The sequence below is a fragment of the Procambarus clarkii genome, chromosome 40 (genome assembly GCF_040958095.1).
Source record: "Procambarus clarkii isolate CNS0578487 chromosome 40, FALCON_Pclarkii_2.0, whole genome shotgun sequence".
In the NCBI taxonomy this organism is placed as follows: domain Eukaryota; kingdom Metazoa; phylum Arthropoda; class Malacostraca; order Decapoda; family Cambaridae; genus Procambarus; species Procambarus clarkii.
This window is the reverse complement of record NC_091189.1, coordinates 13,629,767-13,650,019: the sequence shown is the minus strand read 5'-3', so window position 1 is coordinate 13,650,019 and position 20,253 is coordinate 13,629,767. Positions and strand designations below refer to the sequence as shown.

General features: G+C 42.7%; 1 protein-coding gene across 1 annotated transcript; it reads right to left on the bottom strand.

Annotated features, from left to right (window-relative positions):
• Positions 1 to 5,728: 5,728 nt before the first annotated feature.
• Positions 5,729 to 13,751, bottom strand: LOC123757906 (phosphatidylinositol N-acetylglucosaminyltransferase subunit H). Its single transcript, XM_045741840.2, has 5 exons — positions 13,525 to 13,751; positions 12,205 to 12,379; positions 11,223 to 11,350; positions 7,920 to 8,000; positions 5,729 to 7,413 (listed from the first exon to the last, which is right to left on the bottom strand). Exons 1-5 carry the CDS (start codon positions 13,633 to 13,635, stop codon positions 7,336 to 7,338), a joined length of 573 nt encoding a protein of 190 aa, XP_045597796.1. The 5' UTR covers positions 13,636 to 13,751; the 3' UTR covers positions 5,729 to 7,335.
• Between the last annotated feature and the right edge of the window lie 6,502 nt (positions 13,752 to 20,253).

The following is a 20,253-nucleotide window of genomic DNA, read 5'->3' as shown; positions in this document are numbered from 1 at the left end:
CGCACGCTCATTTAAAGACACACCAATATGGCTGGGAACCCAACAAAACTCAACCGACTTAAATTTACTATGAACGAGAAACAGCCAATGCTGGATCTCGACAACCACTGGATGAACTGGATTAAAGGACCCGAGAGCCATGAGGGCACTACGAGAGTCAACAACAACTACAAAGGAAGACTGACAACGAGAAAGTAGGAGACGAAGAGCATAGAGAATAGCATAAAGTTCCGCTGTAAAGATGCTAGTCTCCGGAGGCAAGCGACACATATAAGTGCGATCAGGAAAAACAACAGAGTAGCCAACACCGTCCGCTGACTTAGACCCATCGGTGAAGACAGAAACGGAGCGGGAGTGAGAAGAAAAGTGCTCGAGGAAAAGGCGTTTGAGAACTGTAGGAGGGGTAAAAGCTTTAGTGATGCGAGTCAAGGATGTACAAAACCGCGGAAGAGGGACCCTCCACGGGGGCAAAGAAGGAACAACACGAGGAGAAACATCAGAAATACGAACGGAAAGAGAATCCTGCAGGCGAGATAACCGGACAGAAAGAGGGAGGTGGTGAAGAGGAACAGGAACCGCAGGAGGGGTAAAAGTTAAAGCACGACAGAGACGAGAGGAAGGATGTTGCAAGGACCGCGCAAGATACCGAAGACAGTAGCGATCACGGCGGTCCTGGAGAGACAGGAAGCCAGTGTCAACATACAAGCTAAGGACGGGAGTCGAACGAAAGGCACCAGAACTGAGGCGCAACCCAGTATGGTGCAAAGCATCAAGACGGCGAAGAGTAGAAGGAGAAGCAGACGAGTAAGCAGGGCAACCATAATCGAGCTTAGACAGGACGAGAGAGGAATGTAAAGCAAGGAGAGTGCGCCTATCTGCCCCCCAAGAAGTATGGGACAAGACCCGAAGGAGGGTAAGGGACTTAGAGCACTCAACACGGAGGTAAGAGATATGGGGAGACCAAGACAAACGAGTGTCAAGGAATAACCCTAAAAGCTTCGCGGAATCTTTGTATTCAAGGGGATGACCATAAAGTGACAAAGAGGGACGAAGAACAACCCGTTTCCGCGTAAAAGTCATGGCACAAGTCTTAGAAGTAGAGAACTTGAAGCCATGACCTGTGGCCCAAGACGACACGGCATCAATCGCAAGTTGAAGCCGGCGTTGAAGGAGAGGCGAATCATCACCCTGACAACAAAGGGTAAGATCATCGACATAGAGAGCGGAGAAGACACCAGAAGGAAGAGAGGAAAGAAGACCATTGAGGGCAACCAGAAAAAGAGTAGTGCTCAGAACACTACCCTGGGGCACACCTTCGTATTGCTGAAAAGGGGGAGAGAGAGCGGTACCAAGGCGCACCCGAAAGGAACGACGAGAGAGGAAGCTGCGGAGAAAGAGAGGGAGATGACCACGAAGGCCAAAAGAATGAAGTTGAGATAGGATATGATAACGCCAAGTGGTGTCGTAAGCCTTTTCTAGGTCAAAAAGGACGGCAACAACGGAGGTCTTCGCAGCAAAAGCAGTACGTATATAGACCTCCAAGTTCACCAGGACATCTGTCGTGCTGCGGCACTTGCGGAAACCAAATTGAGAAGGGGAGAGGAGGTGATGGTGTTCCAGGAACCACATCAGACGAACGTTAACCATACGTTCAAAGAGTTTGCAGACACAACTTGTGAGAGCAATAGGGCGAAAGTCCTTAGGGGAAGTACCCAGAGACCCTGGTTTGCGAACAGGGAGGACAACGGCATCGAGCCAGTCCTCAGGGACTGACGACGACTCCCAGATCCGATTATACAGACTCAGTAAATACTGAGACGTGCTCGGAGGGAGATGGCGAAGCATCTCATAATGAATACCATCGGAGCCCGCCGCCGTAGAACCGCAGAGGGCCAGGGCAGAACGAAGTTCAGAGAGAGAGAAGGGATCATTATAGGGAAGCTGAAGATGAGTGCAGAAATCTAAAGGACGAGACTCAAGGACAGGTTTACGAAGAAGGAAAGATTGGGGAAGATGAAGACCAGAGCTAACAGAAGAAAAGTGGGAACCCAGTTCGGAAGCGACCTGCAACGGGTCCGCCACAAGAGTATCATGGAGGTGAAGGACCGGTGAAACATCGGGAACGAACTTACCCGCTATCTTGCGGATACGCTTCCAGATCTGGGCCAGAGGGGTTTCGGACGTAATTGTCGAGACATAAGAAGCCCAACATTCACGTTTAGCCGTACGGATGGCCCTACGGGCCACCGCACTCGCTTTCCGAAAGAAAAGAAAAGAATCGGTCGTCTGCCTACGGCGGTGCTTCTTCCAGGCTGCACGCTTACAGCGGACAGCCCGAGCACAGTCCGCATTCCACCAGGGAACGCACTTCCGTGGACCCCGAGAGGAAGAGCGAGGAATAGAGCGGAGGGCAGCGTCGAAGACAGTGTCATGAAAAAGGAGGAGAGCGCGAGAGAGGGGCAGAAGGGAGAGGTCAGAGAGAGTAGCACTGAGGGAAAACAGGGTCCAGTCCGCCTTAGCAAACTGCCATCTAGGGAAAGAGAGGGAAGGGCGAAAAGAGAAAAAGGAAACAAGGATGGGGAAATGATCACTTCCATGGAGGTCATCAAGAACCTGCCATGTGAAATCTAAGTAAAGAGAAGAAGAGCAGAGAGAAAGATCAAGACAAGAAAGGGTGCGAGTTCGAGAGTCCAAATGAGTGGGCTCACCAGAATTCAGAAGAGACAGGGAAGAAGAGAGGAGAAACGGCTCAAGGAGGCGACCCCGGGTATTCGTCAGAACGTCACCCCAAAGAGAATGACGACAATTGAAGTCACCCAGCAGGAGCACAGGCTCCGGCAAGGAGTCTAGGAGGTGTTTCAAATCAGGAAGAGAGAGCGGGACACTCGGGGGGAGATAAATGGAACAAACTGTGTACCATTTCCCCACAAAGATACGAGCAGCAGAACAATGGAGAGGCGAAGGAAAAAGTAAAGGAACAAAGGGAACATCAGCCCGAATCAAGAGAGCAGAAGAATTAGAAGCCCCAGCAATGGCTGGGGGGGGGGAGAGAAAGGAATAGCCACGAAAACGACCAGGACGAGCACCAAGCATCGGCTCCTGGAGACAGACACAAAGGGGCGAAAACCGCGAAACCAGAAGTTGGAGTTCGAGGAAATTGGCGTAATAACCTCGAACGTTCCATTGAAGAATGGACAACGACGAGAAGAGAAAGGACAAAAACAGAGAACAAGGAAGAAACAAAGGCGAAAGACCAACAGAGCACGTTAAAGAATATCAGGGTCGGGATCAGGGTCAGCAAAGTCAGGGTTAGGGGGCATGGGTAAACTGAGCAAAGACGGAGGGAAGGAAACGGGAGAACAGATCAGAGGTGGGCGGGCAGGGTCCGGAGGAGGAGGAGGAGGAGGAGGAGGAGACAACGGAGAGGAGCAGTCAAGGACAGCAGCAGGAAGAGGGGGAGTAGAAAGAGAGGAGAGCACCCCAGCAAGAGCAGCAACCGAAAGGGAAGCAGGGGCCAAAGAAACCTCCATAGCAGGAACAGGGGGCGCAAGCACTGAAACGGGAGTGGAAGGAGCAACAGAGCCAGAAGGAGGAGCTGAGGAAGAAAGCGAAGCCTTCTTACCCGCCGGGGAAGAGGAAGGAGAGGAGCCAGGCTTACGCTTCTGACTTAAAGGGACCGGTGTCCCAGCAACTACGTACCGGGCAACGGATTCCAGTGTCTCAACAGGAGAAGCCGAACGAGAGCACACACGACGGCCGTTAGGAGAGCGATGGACATCCGCCCGCACCGACAGGCGGCGGGGAGAGCCGATAGATGGAGGAAGAGGATGGGAAGGAGGATCGGAGGGGGACGAGGAAGGAGACACAGAAGACACGACAGACCGGGTAGAAGGAAGGGGAACCCCAGACAGAGGACCAGGAGGAGGATCCTTCGGGAGAGAACCCAAAGGGACAGAGGAGGGGGCAGTGGGCGCATCAGGGTCCAAGGCCTGGAAACGGTTGTGAGTCTGAGGAAGGCGGGAAGGACGAGGAGAGGAAGAGCGCAACACGCGAGCATAAGAGATATTAGCATAAGGCGGGAGCCGGCGAACCTGGCGCCTCGCCTCAGGAAAAGATAAACGCTCCCGGTGCTTCAAGTTGAGGACGGCTGCCTCAAGCTTGTAATGGACACACGCACGGGAGAAGGTAGGATGGGCCTCACCGCAGTTGAGGCAACGAGCCTGGGGAGAAGCGCACTCCGACTTAGAGTGACCTTCGCCACCACACAAAGGACAGAGAGAGACAGTCCCGGAGCAGCGGAGGGCACCATGCCCAAACCTCCAGCACTTGTTGCAGAGCCGAGGAGAAGGAATGTACTCCTGGACAGAGCACCTGGCACCAGCAAGAATGACAGAGGGTGGAAGGGTCCTACCATCAAAGGTAATCTTCACAACCCGGAGGGGTTGACGGCGACTACCACGAGGGGGACGAGTAAACGTGTCCACCTGGAGAATAGAATGGCCCTGGGCAGCGAGGATATGTCGAATATCGTCGTGGCAGTCGCGTAGGTCCCGAACACCGGTCGCAACATGGGGCGGGAGCAAAATAGTGCCAACACTGGCATTCAACTGGACGTTCTTCGAGACCCGAACGGGGGTCTCGCCAAGGCAGGATAAGGCAGCCAAGCGGGAAGCAGCATCCTGAGAAGGAGCAGCAACGACACGCGTACCGAGACGAGTGGGGTTAAAAGTAATGGAGGCATCCACGGAATCAATGAGATGTCGATGAAGGGAGAAATCGTCAGGAGGCGCAGAATCAAGAGGGAGGAGATCAAAATATTTGGCCCACGAAGCGGGACCAAACAAGGCTTGATAGGTAGCAGAACTGGAAGGAATCGAGCGAGGGCGGCCGTGACGAGAACGGCGGTGAGAACCCCCAGAGAGAGAGGGGTTAAAAGGCGCAGTAGTAACAACGAGAGAAGGAGCCGCGCCAGGGGACGAGGTAGTCACCACTGGGGGCTTGGGGCTCGACCCAACCACAGAGGAGGGAGGGGAGCCAGGGGAAGGAGTCAGAGAGGCCAAAGGAGGAGCAAGGTCGGGGCCCAATGCAGCGGAGGCTACAGAGCCCGGTCTTCCAATACGGACCGACTCGGGGGCTTGGTCGCCCACCCCACGAGCCTGAGAAGGTAAACCAGAAGAAGCCGAAGCAGGGGTAATCATCTTGACGAAAGAAGAATTCACTCACGAATGTGCCCCCACACCCACCATGGAGCCACAATTAGAGGCAGGACACCCAACAAGAAGCTATCGCCGATCTTGTCGGGGCCTCCTAGGGGTGCGTCGTGAGTATACGCCCCACAAACGCCACCTTAAGAAACCGACAGTCCGTCGAGATCGGGTTCAGTGACGAAGTGGGGATTGACAATAAAAGGTTCCCCTCGCTCTCGACGTCGGGTACTGCAGTTCTACGGGTGCAAGAGTATGCCTCCTCAAGCACCCGGGCGTCAAAATAGAAGAAGTCCAAGGGAAGAACCAGAACGAGCAAAAGGTCGGCAGGAAACGGCAAGCAGATAGGAGAAGAGGGGGGAGAAAAACGAAACAGAAGGAAAAGGAAAAGATGCCCAGCAGAATTGGAGAGGACGGCAGCAGGAGCACAAGGCTAGAAAAGGACAGGACTGTCCCAAGGAGCATCACACTCCGGCAGCCGCCCACCAAGCCCCCACACGGCGACAACGAGCTGAGCGGGGAGGGGGTTACACTTAGAAGGGCATCCCTGGTCATATCTTGTATTACAAACATCATTATGAAATATTCATATAAATACATTTTCTGATTGTTTCATGATACAAATATGAAATATTATTACTGTACATATAAAATTACTCTCCTTTCAAGTACCCTTGATATACATCTGGGCATGTATATCAAGAGAGAATGTATGGGTGGTTTACTAGGGTATGGGTAGGTACGTGGTGAAGTGAGTAGGGAGGAGGAAGGCCGAATGATTGCTGTAGAGGTAAATTGGCAGTTGGCGAGTGCAGTTAACAGAGAATGTGGTGACAGTCTTGTTCCCTCGCTTGGTACTGAACTCTTTAGAATTATCCCTTCTAATTTCTTTATAATTGGTATGAACCTGAGATATTATGTTTTAGTTTCCAATAGTTGGTGACAGGAAGGCTGTTATTCAGGTCCCCCAAGGCTAACTATGGTACTGACCTTCCTTCAGGACGCAACCCACAATAGTTGCCTAACTTCCAGGTACCTATTTACTACTAAATGACCAGAAGGAGCAGATAAAAGAAAACAATGCCCCAATGCTTGTCTTTGTATGGAAATTTAACCTGGAACCTTTCAGCTTGGTTTTATAATCCTAGTTACTAATGCACAATACTGTCCAGTAATGAAAGGAAGCTCAGGTTCATGATTGTACATAACATAGTGAGTTATTTTCAAGATATTATCTGGCAGTTTGAGGTAAGAAAAAACATGAAAGTGTAAGGAGTCCCTACTGGAGATGCCTGGAGCTGTACAGTATAGTAATCTGAAATGAAGGCTGTACAGAAAAGACTGTGACTGCTAATAAAGTTAAAGATGTATTACCTGAGAAAAAGGAGTAAAAATGCTAATTCACTGGTAGAAAAGTCCGAACAATTGGAGTTTCTGGACTAGTTTAGTGTGAGACAGTAGAATAAGTTCTAAACTAGAAAAATTGCTTTGAAGAGTGATGAGAATGAATGTGAGCAACTACATGATCCACTCCCATGGATGTGTTCCTTGTGACATGGACAGTCCACAAAATATTATACATCAAAGAGGCTAGTGTATTAATTAAAAATCCATCCAGACTAATTTCAATCTGCAAATTTTGTAATTTGCATTTCACCTGTGGTTAACTCATTTTTAAAAAAACAGTTTAAGTCATTTATCAAAACCTAATAACAATGTTAAAATTACTGTGTCAACACAAAATTAAACATAAATATAGTACTGTACAAGAAAATGTAATAATTGTCAGTCTTAAAATGACAAAATAATCATACTGTATATGCATACATTAAATTATAAACAAAATTTAAAATATGAAAATGTTTTTGTTATAATTGCTAAAATGCCAATGCACATTTACCCAAATATAATTTTACATAAATTACTGTAAATTGTTTTCACTTGATTGTCTATCAATGTCATTAAAGGTGATGATTGGAGAGCCTGGTCCTTGACAACTTTTACTGTTACAATACATACTTATCTATCAAACACCAGTGACTAGGCCCTAATATAGGACTTTGTATATTTAATACTTAAAAATGAGAATCATTTGGTTTGCAATTATAAAATAACATAAATTAATTTGGTATCACTTAACCTTAGTGACAAGAACTTCTTGGCAGGCACAATAGATGTGTTGCAGACATGCTAAACGTGGCCATGTGTTCTGTGGAAGAACAGTACATTGTAAGAGAATGTTAATTATATATTTTGGACTTGTAGGACAGGCCCTGTCCTTCCATAAAAACTGTTCATATGTTCTGAGTGTATTTGTGGCAGTCTGAGACCAAATTCTTAGGCTAAGGGTTGGCATGTATTGCCTTACTAAGTTATGATCTTGAATAAGTGCAGAGCACTACTATACCTCATGGATGCAGCAGCATAACAATCAGATATGAGATATTTAAAAAAATAAAAGTACACCAAGCATATGCATGCCTGCGTGAGTGAAATTTATTTTATATATTGACCAAATGTCAATTGTGACTGGCTCTCACCCCTCACCTATTAGTTAAGCTATGTTTATAATGCAAATAATTATGACACCAACTTCCACAGAAATTTTTACTTTAGGCTGGAATGCATACACAATACTACAAATTTAATTTAATATATTATTTTAAGCTGAAGTGGAGACTGAGATTAATTACAATTATGTCTAGGATGACTTACCAAAAATAGAGGTATTAGATTTGGAGTTGGAACTGGTTTCTCTCCTCTCACAAGAAGTGCCATATAAAACAAGACTCGTTGCTGTTGAGAGAAATTCATAACATTACAAAGAATAATATGGTAAAAGATTAATTATTAACAGGATATGTTAACTTTTGGGTTTACTCCATTTAGTCGCTTCCCGAGGCACAATTCTATCAAAATCCTGGTTAAGGTCTCATGCAATGAAGATAGGTTGACATTTTGCACTGACACAACAGTGTCAGTATATTAATACTTAAATATGTGGATAATATTGTATATTATATTATATATATTGGATAATACAGTAATAAATATTATTACAGTGAAAAAATTAAAATTTAAGTACTATAACATGGTCGGCAGCCATTTCTAAACTGGTGGGAGGTAGCCCATCGCTAACACTGATATCAGGGACACGAAACTGGAGCTGCAGTTAGAGCAGGAAATTCTGTAGTTATAGTGACACCTCGGCTTACAAATGCCCCTCTTTATGAACTTTTTGGGTTACGAGCCCAATTTCTTTGTAAAATCCGAATCGGGTTACAAACTTTGCTTGGGTAACATAGTTTGTTGATACGCATATGGCCGACCTAGCACGTGGTGGCACGGTGACCGCTCCTCAGTTTACCAGTGCCTCCTGCCTAGTGACAATCGTACCTGAATTCTTTGTAAAGAATTTTTAACATTAAAGTAATTATTACATATCTCGCCATGGGTTCCAAGAAAGTCAGTGGTAAGGTTCAACCTAAGAAAATAGTTGGCAGTAGAGGATGTCCTTTCCTCATTAAGAAAATGTGTGAAGTATAGGAAGAACTGCAAAGTTTTATTGAAAAAAACTCACCCAGATAAAACTGTGGCAGGTCGTCGCATTGACCTTTTAAATGACAATGTGATGTCTCACTACAGACAAGTGTTAAAATGTAGAGAAAAACAAGGGTCTTTAGACAGATTCTTAGTAAGACAAGCAAGCAATGAGCCACAACCAGGTCCTAGTGGTACTCCAGCAAAACGTAGGAGAGAGAGAGAGAGAGAGTACCCCAGAGACGTCATCACTGCCTGATGTTATAATGGAAGGGGACTTCCCCTTCCAAACACTAACACCTCTCCTCCTAGCCCCACCCCTCCTCACTGTCTTCCATACTCCAAATGAGTCATCAATAAAGGTAAGCAATAACTTGTACATACTTTAGTACTAAAGGTTTGGGTGAATTAAGTATGAAATTTACTCTAAAGTTAATACTTTTGGGAGTGTAGAATGGATTAATTCAATTTACATTACTGTACTTCTTATGGGAAAATTCGCTTCGGTTTACGAATTTTCAGGTTACGAACCGTCTTTGGGAACAGATTACATTCATAAGCTGAGGTACCACTGTAGTTGGAGACTCTCAAATGGGTGTTCAACTTTACAAACAGAGATGCTATCCATTCAAAAGGATTTGAAATGCTCTTGCTGAACACTGACGACATGTTATCATACATACAGATTCAAGAACTGCCATTGAATCCTTGCAACAAGAACACATACGTGACAACATCCATCTGATCACAAATGTCATAGCATTAATGCAAACAATCAAACGTCAAGGCCATCAGGTACTTATCAACTGGGTGTCGAGTCATGTGGGAATAATAGGAAATGACATTACAGAAGAAGCTGCAAAACTTTCAACTAAGAGAAGACATGTAAACATTTACATACCACAGAGTCTATCACAGATAAAGAAAGTAATTATAAATGCAGAAAATGTACAGTGACCACAATACAGCTGCTGCAACATCACAATCTGTAGGTTAGTAGAAGAATTCTACCAACTACGAACCATTTATTTTGATGAAAGGGAGCAGTAGAACAAAAGTACACTTGCTTCGCATCAGGCTTGGATACCCATGTGTATGGGAAATAGTCTCACAGGTTTTAGAAGATGAGAGGAAATGTCAGCACACTGGAGAAATGTCTGACAGACCACCAGAACATTATCTAACACAATGCACAGTTACAAACCCAATAAGACTTTAACTTTGATTCAACAGAGCAGAAACAACAAGTAACACTTAGTGGGCCAGCCAGAGACTTAGGGCCCCGTGCAGGAATATCCCTGAAAAAAACAAAATCTGATACGCAACTTTTCCCATGCTATTTTTGTATTTTTCCATTAATAAACATTGTATTTTTTTCCAGCTTGCATTTTATTTTGGATCAGAAAGCTTTGACAGTTTCCGCTGATTAAGTTAGACCTAGGTTATTTTGTTATACTGTATTTTCATACAAGTACATGGTGATGCCATGATCATCCAGTCATATATGAAACCATTCGCTCTATTTGTCGTTTATCAAAATACTGTACATCAGAAACACAACCAGATCAGACTTCTTCTGAATAATGCAGAAATCTGCATATTGGAACTCTGGATGACGGAGATCCCATTGTTTTACTTCAAATCTTTATGCCAGTTACTATCCATACAGTACCTTATTACTAAGATAACATGCCAGTGATACTTCTATTACCTTTACCATTAATGTGTTCTTAAATAAAATATTCTTATCTATTGCGTAATCTGTTTTACATATTCCTTCTGGGCCTGAAAACTCAATTACAAACAAAGCCCATATCCACAAGTTGCATCCTGATAAATCTTCATTATCAGTCATTATTATTATTATTATCCACCATTTCTAGATTAAATATACATTAATTCAAATGTTAATTAAAATAATATCCAGCATGTGGTTCTAGTAATAATTTTCATACAAGGAATATTGTACTTTAATACATTTACCTTTCCTTTACTAGTGAGCCAGTGTCTTTACAAATTCAATGCTTGAAGCTAGTCAATGTGACAGTGCAATGAAATAGCAATTATATATGTCTTGCCAATGTTGACTTCTACGTATGCTACTAAGCTAAATATATACAGATGAACCTTGAGTGACGAGCAGCTCCATCTATGAGCATTTCAAGTAACGAGCGAGCCACTCGCAGAAAATTTTTCTAGATTGACGAGCTTTCGCTTGATTAACAAAAAAACCACATAGTGCTTTCTAGCATTCCCGCTGGTTCTCGGACGCCTCCGACAACAGTCTTGTTGTTGTTATTTTGCAAGACAAGTGTTTCACATGATGAGCTCGGTGCCGGAACAGATTAAATTCATTAATCGAGGCTCCACTGTACTGTATTGGCTAAGGCAATGGATAAATACAGTATATTTATTCTGTAATATTATGTAAGAAAAATAAATATACAGTACAGTACTACTGTAAACATTTATACTCACCAGGGATATAGTTTCAGCAATAATAACATCAATTATATTGCCCCATGGAATAAATCGTGTGTGTTGTTTGCCTGTGTAAAATGTTGCTGTAGTCTGCACACCAATACCTGCCACAACCAGCAATGTTTCTGAAAAGTTTACATAAATATAATTTTCAATATGTATATAGTACAATACTTGTTTATTTATTAATCTATGTATTTAATTGTCTGGGGCATGTCATGTTGCCAAAGAAAATGTTATTTCTCCAGTGGAAAAGGATGAGGCAGAAGAGGATGTCCCTTCCGCAACCATTAGGAAGTGGTTTCAGATGTGGGAAGAAATGCAAACTTTTATTGAAACAAATCACCCAGAGAAAGCTGTAGTAGGCCGTTGCATTAATCTTTTCAATGACAATGTGATGCTTCACTACAGAAATATCTTGCGAAGAAGGGAAAAACAATCTTTAACAGATCGTTTTATTGTGAGAAAATCGAGCAGTGAGCTACAACCAGGACCTAGTGGTATGCAGGCAAAACGTGCCAGAGAGTGCACCCCAGAGAGGTCCTCACTGCCTGATGTTATAATGGAAGGGGACTCCCCTTCCAAACAGTAACACCTCTCCTCCTTCCCCCTCCTCACCATCTTCCATACGCCAACAGCAGTCATCAACAAGGGTAAGTAATAACTTGAACATACTTTTGTAGTGTAGATTTTGATGAATTAGGTATAAAATTTAGTTTGAAGTGAGGTTTTTGGGTTATTAGGAACAGATTAATTCATTTCCCATTATTTTTTATCGGGAAATTAGCTTTGGTTTACGAGTTTTCGGGTTACGAGCCATCTCCAGGAACGGATTAAACTCTTAAATCGAGGTACCCATGTATAGAACAATACAGTATGTTAAATAAAACACAATGTACATCCAGGTGTGACTTTTAGTTATTCCAATGAAAATTTAGTGATATTCAATCATCTTGTTACATATTACACCAAAACTAACCTGAAACAACTTTTCCACGAACTCTATAAGCAAGAGTGGCTAGTTGCACGATGACAGCCGAAATAAGCCATGCTAAGTGTAGTGTGTGTAACTGCGTGATAAAGGCAATCACTGCCAAAATGCTTGTATATCCAAGCCATGGTAGGAGTTGAATACGTCCTCCACTCACACAAACCTGATGGAAAATAATATTTAAATCCAACGTAAATTTAACAAAAGGCTTAATACAAAAATAGCCAGGCAACTTCTATTGTAAAAATTATGTTTTAATACTACTCATCCTTCAAAATGAAAGCACTGTACATATAATTGTATCAACAGGGAAGTATATGTACAAAATATTTATGGATACACAGATAACATACCACACTTTATGCTATTGAAAATGTCAACATTTGTTCCAAGAACAATGTTAGGTTGTAACTTTTTTTTTCCTGTTTAAATTTTGTTCTCTGAACAATTTAAACAAAAGGCAATAGCATAAAATGTGGACTGCATATACCACCCTTCATATATTGTGGCCCCAGGCTGGGCTCAGGGAGTAGACAAACTCTTGACTCTCTCGCCAGGTATACTCCAGGTATAATGAACATGTTTCCAGTTAATAGACTATATTTCCCATCATTCTAGAAGATGAGCAGCTTCAATAATATAGCTCAAACGCCAGTTAACAGAGAATTTTTTTTTAGTTTAAGGACGCAACTTTATTATAGTACTGGATTTTTCAAACTGGTAAATCACACTTGTTTCTTATACTGTATTTCATTTGGGTTATTGGTAACATCATTAAATGATACAAGAAAACCCCATCAAGCTCGATGCAACTTGATGTTCTCTGATTTTTTATTTCATCAATTAATGAGCTAATTTTGCTCCTTCAAAAATTTATGTTCACATTTGATACTGGTATTATATTTACCGGAATTTACTTTACATTACAGAATACAAGAGCCAAGAGCCATCATATGCACCTCACCATCTGGAAATCGAGCAAAACATAGTAAACACATGTGAAATGTCTACGAAAATAACTACAAGAATAGTGGGCTCAGGACATTACAACTTTAGCAATGTTGTGCAGTGGATAGTGGTGGATAATACCTTGATACCTTGTATGATACCTTGTATGTATGTATTTTACCTGAATAAATATTTGTATTTGTTGATAACTCGGCCAGGCACATCTAACCACCACTGAATTTAGTCAGTAATTGGATGAGTCACTATACAGAGAGCATAACCTTGATAAGGAGGACCTGTATTAAACAAACAGGTCTCCTCCCCATGACAGCGTTATACACCAGTAGAAGATATACTGACCTCCAGTGCTCGATTGTTACAGGAAGCTGGGCTCATGAGGACATTTACAAAAATAAGCTCTCCTACAACGTTTCTATACGACCTGCGACTGTCACATACACCACTTGACATCTTACACGTATAGTCTACATTAAGTCTTATTTAGTTTTTTTACATCAGCGGGTAACAGAGGAGCTTCCCGCCCCGCCCAGCCTAGTCTGGTCTTGTTTACTTACTCTAGCAGCGTTCGGGAGTTCCAAACCGTCACGAACATCCTGAGAATCCGCATACTCTTAATAACTATTAATCCAATAGATGTAATAAAACTCAACATTTATTTATTTATTTATTTATTTATACAAGAGTTCTTACATTCTTGTACAGCCACTAGCATGCATAGCGTTTCGGGCAAGCCCTTAATCCTAATTTTCACTCACACATCCCCAGGAAGCAGCCCATAGCAGCTGTCTAACTCTGCTTACATCATACACTGTTTACCCAAAGATTCCCACCTGGGACTGCCTAATCATCTGCCTGTGCGTTTCTTTGCCGCGAGGCATATTAATTTCCAGCGATTGCTACCTTTGCTACTGCCATTTGGCATCCCTCTTCGACGGTCCGGTTGTACGACGCCTGGTGCACATATCGCCTTGGGTCACGGGATTGTTGATACAACAATACAATACAATACAATACAATTTTATTTAGGTAAGGTACATACATACAATAAATATTTACAAGGATTGTTTAACTTATAGGTATAGCTAGTACATACAATGCCTAAAGCCACTATTACGCAAAGCGTTTCGGGCATGATAAACTTAAATGACAAGCTTAATACTAATTGAGCATAATGAGTAGAATGAAAACAAGAAATGAAAACATAGATGAAAAAGCAGCACAAATACAATTATGTCGACAAACAGCGCTCTTTAAAGAAAAAAACAGACATTGGTTGACAATAGAAGGGTAAGGTAGGTTACAGGGAATTTATTAGGTATAGCTTCGCTTTTAACTTAAACTGGTTGAGAGAGGTACAGTCTTTAACATGGTTGGGAAGGTCATTCCACATTCTGGGCCCCTTGATTTGTAGAGCATTTCTAGTTTGATTAAGTCGTACTCTAGGAATATCAAAACTGTATTTATTTCTGGTGTGATGCTCATGGGTTCTGATACAACCTTCTATGAAGCTTTTGAGATCAGGATTGGCATTATAGTTTAGCGTTTTATATATGTATAATACACATGAGAGAATGTGCAGTGACTTAATGTCTAACATATTCAGAGATTTAAGTAGGGGTACCGAGTGGTGTCTGGGGCCAGAATTGGATATTGTCCTAATAGCAGCTTTGTGTTGAGTAATTAGAGGACGTAAGTGATTTTGGGTAGTAGAGCCCCAAGCACAAATACCATAGTTGAGATATGGATAGATAAGGGAGTAATAGAGAGTCACCAGGGCAGGGCGTGGTACATAATATCTGATCTTAGAAAGAATGCCCACAGTTTTTGAAACTTTTTTTGATATGTTTAGAATGTGTCCCTGGAAATTAAGCTTGTGGTCAATGAGAATGCCAAGGAATTTGCCATCTAATTTGTTACAAATTTGGGTATTGTTTATTTTGAGATTTATTTGATTAGAGGATTTATTGCCAAACAGAATATAAAAGGTTTTGTCAATGTTAAGGGTGAGTTTGTTGGCAGTTAGCCACAGATGGACTTTATTTAGCTCAGTATTTACTGTGGCATTTAGAGCAAGGGGATCAGGACTGGAGTAAATGAAGGTTGTGTCGTCAGCAAATAGAATTGGTTTGAGGTGTTGGGAGGCATTTGGAAGGTCATTAATGTAGATGAGAAAGAGGAGAGGGCCAAGTATGCTGCCCTGGGGAACACCAATGTTGATGGGTAGGGTGGGAGAAATTGTATTATTCACAGAAACATATTGGAGCCTGTCAGTAAGGTAGGATTTGAGGTATTGTAGGGAGTGTCCTCTGACTCCATAATGATGTAATTTAAGAAGAAGGTTTTGGTGGTTGACAGTGTCAAAAGCTTTACGCAGGTTCACAAACAACCCAACAGAGAACTCATTTTTATCAAGAGCTGTATGAATCGAGTTAAACATACTAATAAGTGCATCGTTAGTGCTTTTTTTGGGTCTGAAGCCATATTGGCAAGGGCTAAGTATATTGAGTTTGGCTAGATATGAGTAAAGCTGCTTATAGATTAGTTTTTCAAAAATTTTTGACAAGTTTGGCAGGATAAATTTATTTTTTACGTGTCTGTTCTCAAGGCAGGGTGACGATGTCCGGCGCCGACTTGGCCGAGAGGTGCCGGGGGTTGGCAGGTCTTGGTGGGCTTCTGGTGTGCCCTCAGCCGTGGTCTGCTTCTGCATGGTACGTGTGCCCTCAGGCGTGGTGGGCTTCTGATGTGCCCTCAGCCGTGATGGGCGGCTGGCTTCTGCTCTGCCGGAGGACACTGGATGACTTTTGCGTTTTAGTTGGGGGCAGAGTTTTGGTTTTGCTACCCAGTGTTCTCTGTGTAGGGGTGGGCTTGTCACCCTGAGGGACTCCTGGGGCTTCCTAATCATCTGCATGTCTGCGTTTCTTTGCCACATGGCATATTAGTTTCCAGTGATTGGCGTCACTTGTTTCGCGATTAGGCTTGGCGTTTCACCTTTCCGGGCTTCGCGATTAATCCTTACCGGGTACGCCGGGGCGCATCCGATCCCACGATCGTCGTCGCACCTAAATCAACCACAACAACAACATTTACTTAAATTTACCTGAGGGACTAGTGGCCTCGATGACGACAGGAAGTCGGCGGCTTGTCAAATGTCCCCCCATTTGCCCTGATGATTTTTCTAGCTGTATTTTAAAACCCAGTAGTTATGACTAACCATCCTGTGAGATGGGAGTATTGGATGAACTTATAGCTAGTTGTTTAGTCAGAGCTTTAGTCTACAATTTCCTGACCAACAGAACCCAATGTGTAATAGTCAACAAAATAAAATCCAGCCCATCAACCGTGAAGAGCTCAGTCCCCCAGGGTACTGTGCTTGCTCCAGTACTTTTTCTCATCCTCATATCGTACATAGACAAGAACACAACCTATAGCACTGTATCATCCTTTGCAGATGACACTAGGATCTTCATGAGAGTAGGCAACATAGAGGACACGGCGAACCTCCAGTCAGATGTAGATCAGGTCTTTCTATGGGCTACAGAAAATAATATGGTGTTTAACGAAGATAAGTTCCAGCTCATGCGCTATGGACAAAAAAATGAAAATATAAAAACGGAAACCACGTACAAAACTCAGGCAAATCATAACATAGAACGAAAAGGCAATGTAAAGGATCTGGGTGTACTCATGTCGGAAGACCTTACCTTTAAAGAACACAATAAAGTAGCCGTCACAACTGCAAGAAAAATGACAGGTTGGATAACAAGAACTTTTCACACTAGAGATGCTATACCGATGATGATACTTTTCAAAACGCTTGTGCTCTCTAGAGTGGAGTACTGCTGCACAATGACAGCACCTTTCAAAGCTGGAGAAATTGCTGACCTGGAGAGCGTGCAGAGATCCTTTACTGCTAGAATCCACTCAGTAAAACATCTAAACTATTGGGGCCGACTAAAGAGCCTAAAACTGTACTCCCTTGAGCGCAGGCGGGAGAGGTACATAATAATTTACACGTGGAAAATATTAGAGGGGCTGGTCCCAAACCTGCACACAGAAATAACATCACATGAGACCAGAAGACATGGCAGGATGTGCAGAATACCCCCATTGAAAAACAGAGGTGCAACTGGTACTCTGAGAGAGAACTCTATCAACATCAGAGGTCCGAGACTGTTCAACACGCTTCCACTACACATAAGGGGCATAACTGGCCGACCCCTCACAGTGTTCAAGAGAGAATTGGATAAGCACCTCCAAAGGATACCTGATCAACCAGGCTGTGACTCATACGTCAGGCTGCGAGCAGCCGCGTCCAACAGCCTGGTTGATCAGTCCGGCAACCAAGAGGCCTGGTCGACGACCGGGCCGCGGGGACGCTAAGCCCCGGAAGCACCTCAAGGTAAGGTAAGGTAAGGAGCTGGTTTATTTTTGTATTACGGCAGGTATTATCTCCCCTAATTCTATGTATGACTATCCTGTGAGATGAGAATATTAGTTGAACCTATAGCTAGTTTTTTTTATCTACACCATAATATCTCATATAGAATAGGATAACAGCACATTGCTGTGTATACCTAATTTTGTTAAAAAAAAAAAAGTTTTGGCGTTTACGGCTTCGGCAGGAAGGCCGAACTGCAAGCGTCCCAAAGAATCACATCCGATTATTCACCAAGATTTATGGAACGGTGGGGACATGGGGGGGGGGGGACCACGGGTTTACAGCCCTATGGATGAAAAAGTCAAAAACTATTTTATTGATATTATTTAAAAAAAAAACTTATACGAAAGTAACGATCGATTATTAAAACAATGTTGGTTGTACTGTAGATGGTTTGACTGCAGAGAGAATGTCTAAACTCTTTTAGATACCCTGCCAAGGAATGTAAACACATACAGTATGTATGTCAATATATATTTTTTATTCTAATGGTTACAGTGGTGGTTGTGGTATGGTACGCCGCTGTCGTACCATACCAAAACCACCACTGTAACCATGAAAACAAAAAATCATCAATGTTTACCAATATAATACGAAGAACCAAAGCTTCCTTTTATGAGAATAGATTTAAAGAAGCAAAAGGAAATATGAAAATTACATAGAAAGCCGTCTCTAACATCCTAGGGTCTAAACAACAATCACATAACAAGCAGATAAAACTCTCCAAAGATGGTTACCCACTTGCAACAGACTTACATATTGCAACTAAATCTTTTCATCAATGGGTGCAAACCTTCCCAGCAAAAGCTCAGAGACCCAGATACATGTTACTACATATCTCACAGGCAGCTATACTAATTCTCTACTCCTTTTACCAGTCAGCCCAACAGACATTATATTCATAATTCAATCACTTAAAACCAAAGCTGGGAACATTAATGAAATAACATCTATGATGATATATAACAGTGCTGCCCCTGCTCTTGCACTACCCATATCTCTGCTATTCAACAAATGCCAAGATTGACAGGCAGTCTATATCAAATAGATAATGACAACTTGACAAATGCTTAATTTGTAAGAAATTTGGTAAAAAATAAAAGACGGGCGATAATAATACAATTAATAAAAAAAGCAGTGACAATGAAAATAACATTGAAAATGACGTAGGCAGTTGACAGAATGACTTGTGGTCATGCCACACTACACTAACATGACATTATGATGATTGAACACTGTACATGGATATACGTGGTTATTGTATGACATGACAGGTATAGGGGCATGGATAATAAGGAAATACGATGGTATAGGACACATGTAAGGATACAGCGGTAGATATATGGAACGTGTGATGCAGTAGAGCAGGATACCTGTAAGGTGTGATACAGTAGTAAAGGATACATGTGAGCATACAGTACGTACTACAGAACATTTGTTAGGTGTGATAGTTCAGGACACTTGTAAGGTGCCATAATTCACTAATACGGGCTACATGTGATAGGATATATTGATGCAGGGCACATTAAAGTGTGATACAGTGGTGCAAGATACGTGCAAATTGTGATACAGCAGTACAGGACACATTTGTAAGGATATATTGGTGCAGGACACATGTAAGGAGTTTTACAATGGTGCAGGTTATATACAGATACTGTGGTGCAGTATATATATAGATACAGTGGTGCAGGATATATACAGATACAGTGGTGCAAGATAGATATCATCCCAGACAGGACAAGGCCATTCAACTTTCTATTTTCAGTTTAAGGCAAAAACAATAATCAGAATATCAAGCTTGTCTAATAAGTGTTGATTTTGCGAATTAGACATCTGATTAACACCAAAAACTAGTGAGTTTCAGGACCAACTCAGTCGGCGTGAACACAATGTGGAAGTGCCAAGTCAAGGTACTTAGGAAAGGGGTATACATACCTTGCTTTTGATTTCGGGTGGACAGGTCGCCCGTGGCATTCCAGGGTCAGCCTCAGCCAAGGGCGAGGCTGTGTCCACAGGGGCTCCATCTAATTAGGTCCATCTAATTATTTCCCTCAGCCTGACTGACCGCGGTGAGTGCACATAATCTTGCTGGATATTACCCCATGAATGTTTTACGCAACTTCAAGTTGTTCGTTATAACCACCGGCGGTGAACTACACTCAGTGAGGTCTACAGTCGCAAGGCTACCAGTAAATTAAAAAAAAATCAAATTCAAATACACACTTCATTTTCAAATTCACTTCAAATTCAAGTACACACTTCATTACGCCCATCTGGATATATACACCGAGAGGTGTACCCCGCTTCACGGTGTATGTACACTAAGAGTTTACTTTAATCCTGGATTATAATCAGGCCTAAAATATACATGCTGGCTGGTCAGTAAGCTGTTGTAGAGGTCTTGATAACTCTCTAGAGGTTGATAAGCCCAACACCAAATTAAATCTCCTCCTCTTCTGGTGTGTGGTTTGGTCATCATATCTTCACCCACGTTATTGTGACTCGTCGTCTGCACATGGCATTATGTATACATTTCACGTACTTATCATACTTGTACAAGTGAAGAAAAAATCAGCATGTCTACACATATTCTTAAAATCATAATAATAACAATAATACTTACAATAGGT

Excerpts from the sequence above, each read along its gene's own strand:
- LOC123757906 (XM_045741840.2), bottom strand. The coding sequence starts at position 13,635 with ATGTCAAGTGGTGTATGTGACAGTCGCAGGTCGTATAGAAACGTTGTA. Across the intron at positions 11,351-12,204 it reads TCGTGGAAAAGTTGTTTCAG|AAACATTGCTGGTTGTGGCA; the intron begins GTTAGTTTTGGT and ends TAAACTTTTCAG. Across the intron at positions 7,414-7,919 it reads ATCTAATACCTCTATTTTTG|AACACATGGCCACGTTTAGC; the intron begins GTAAGTCATCCT and ends GTTCTTCCACAG.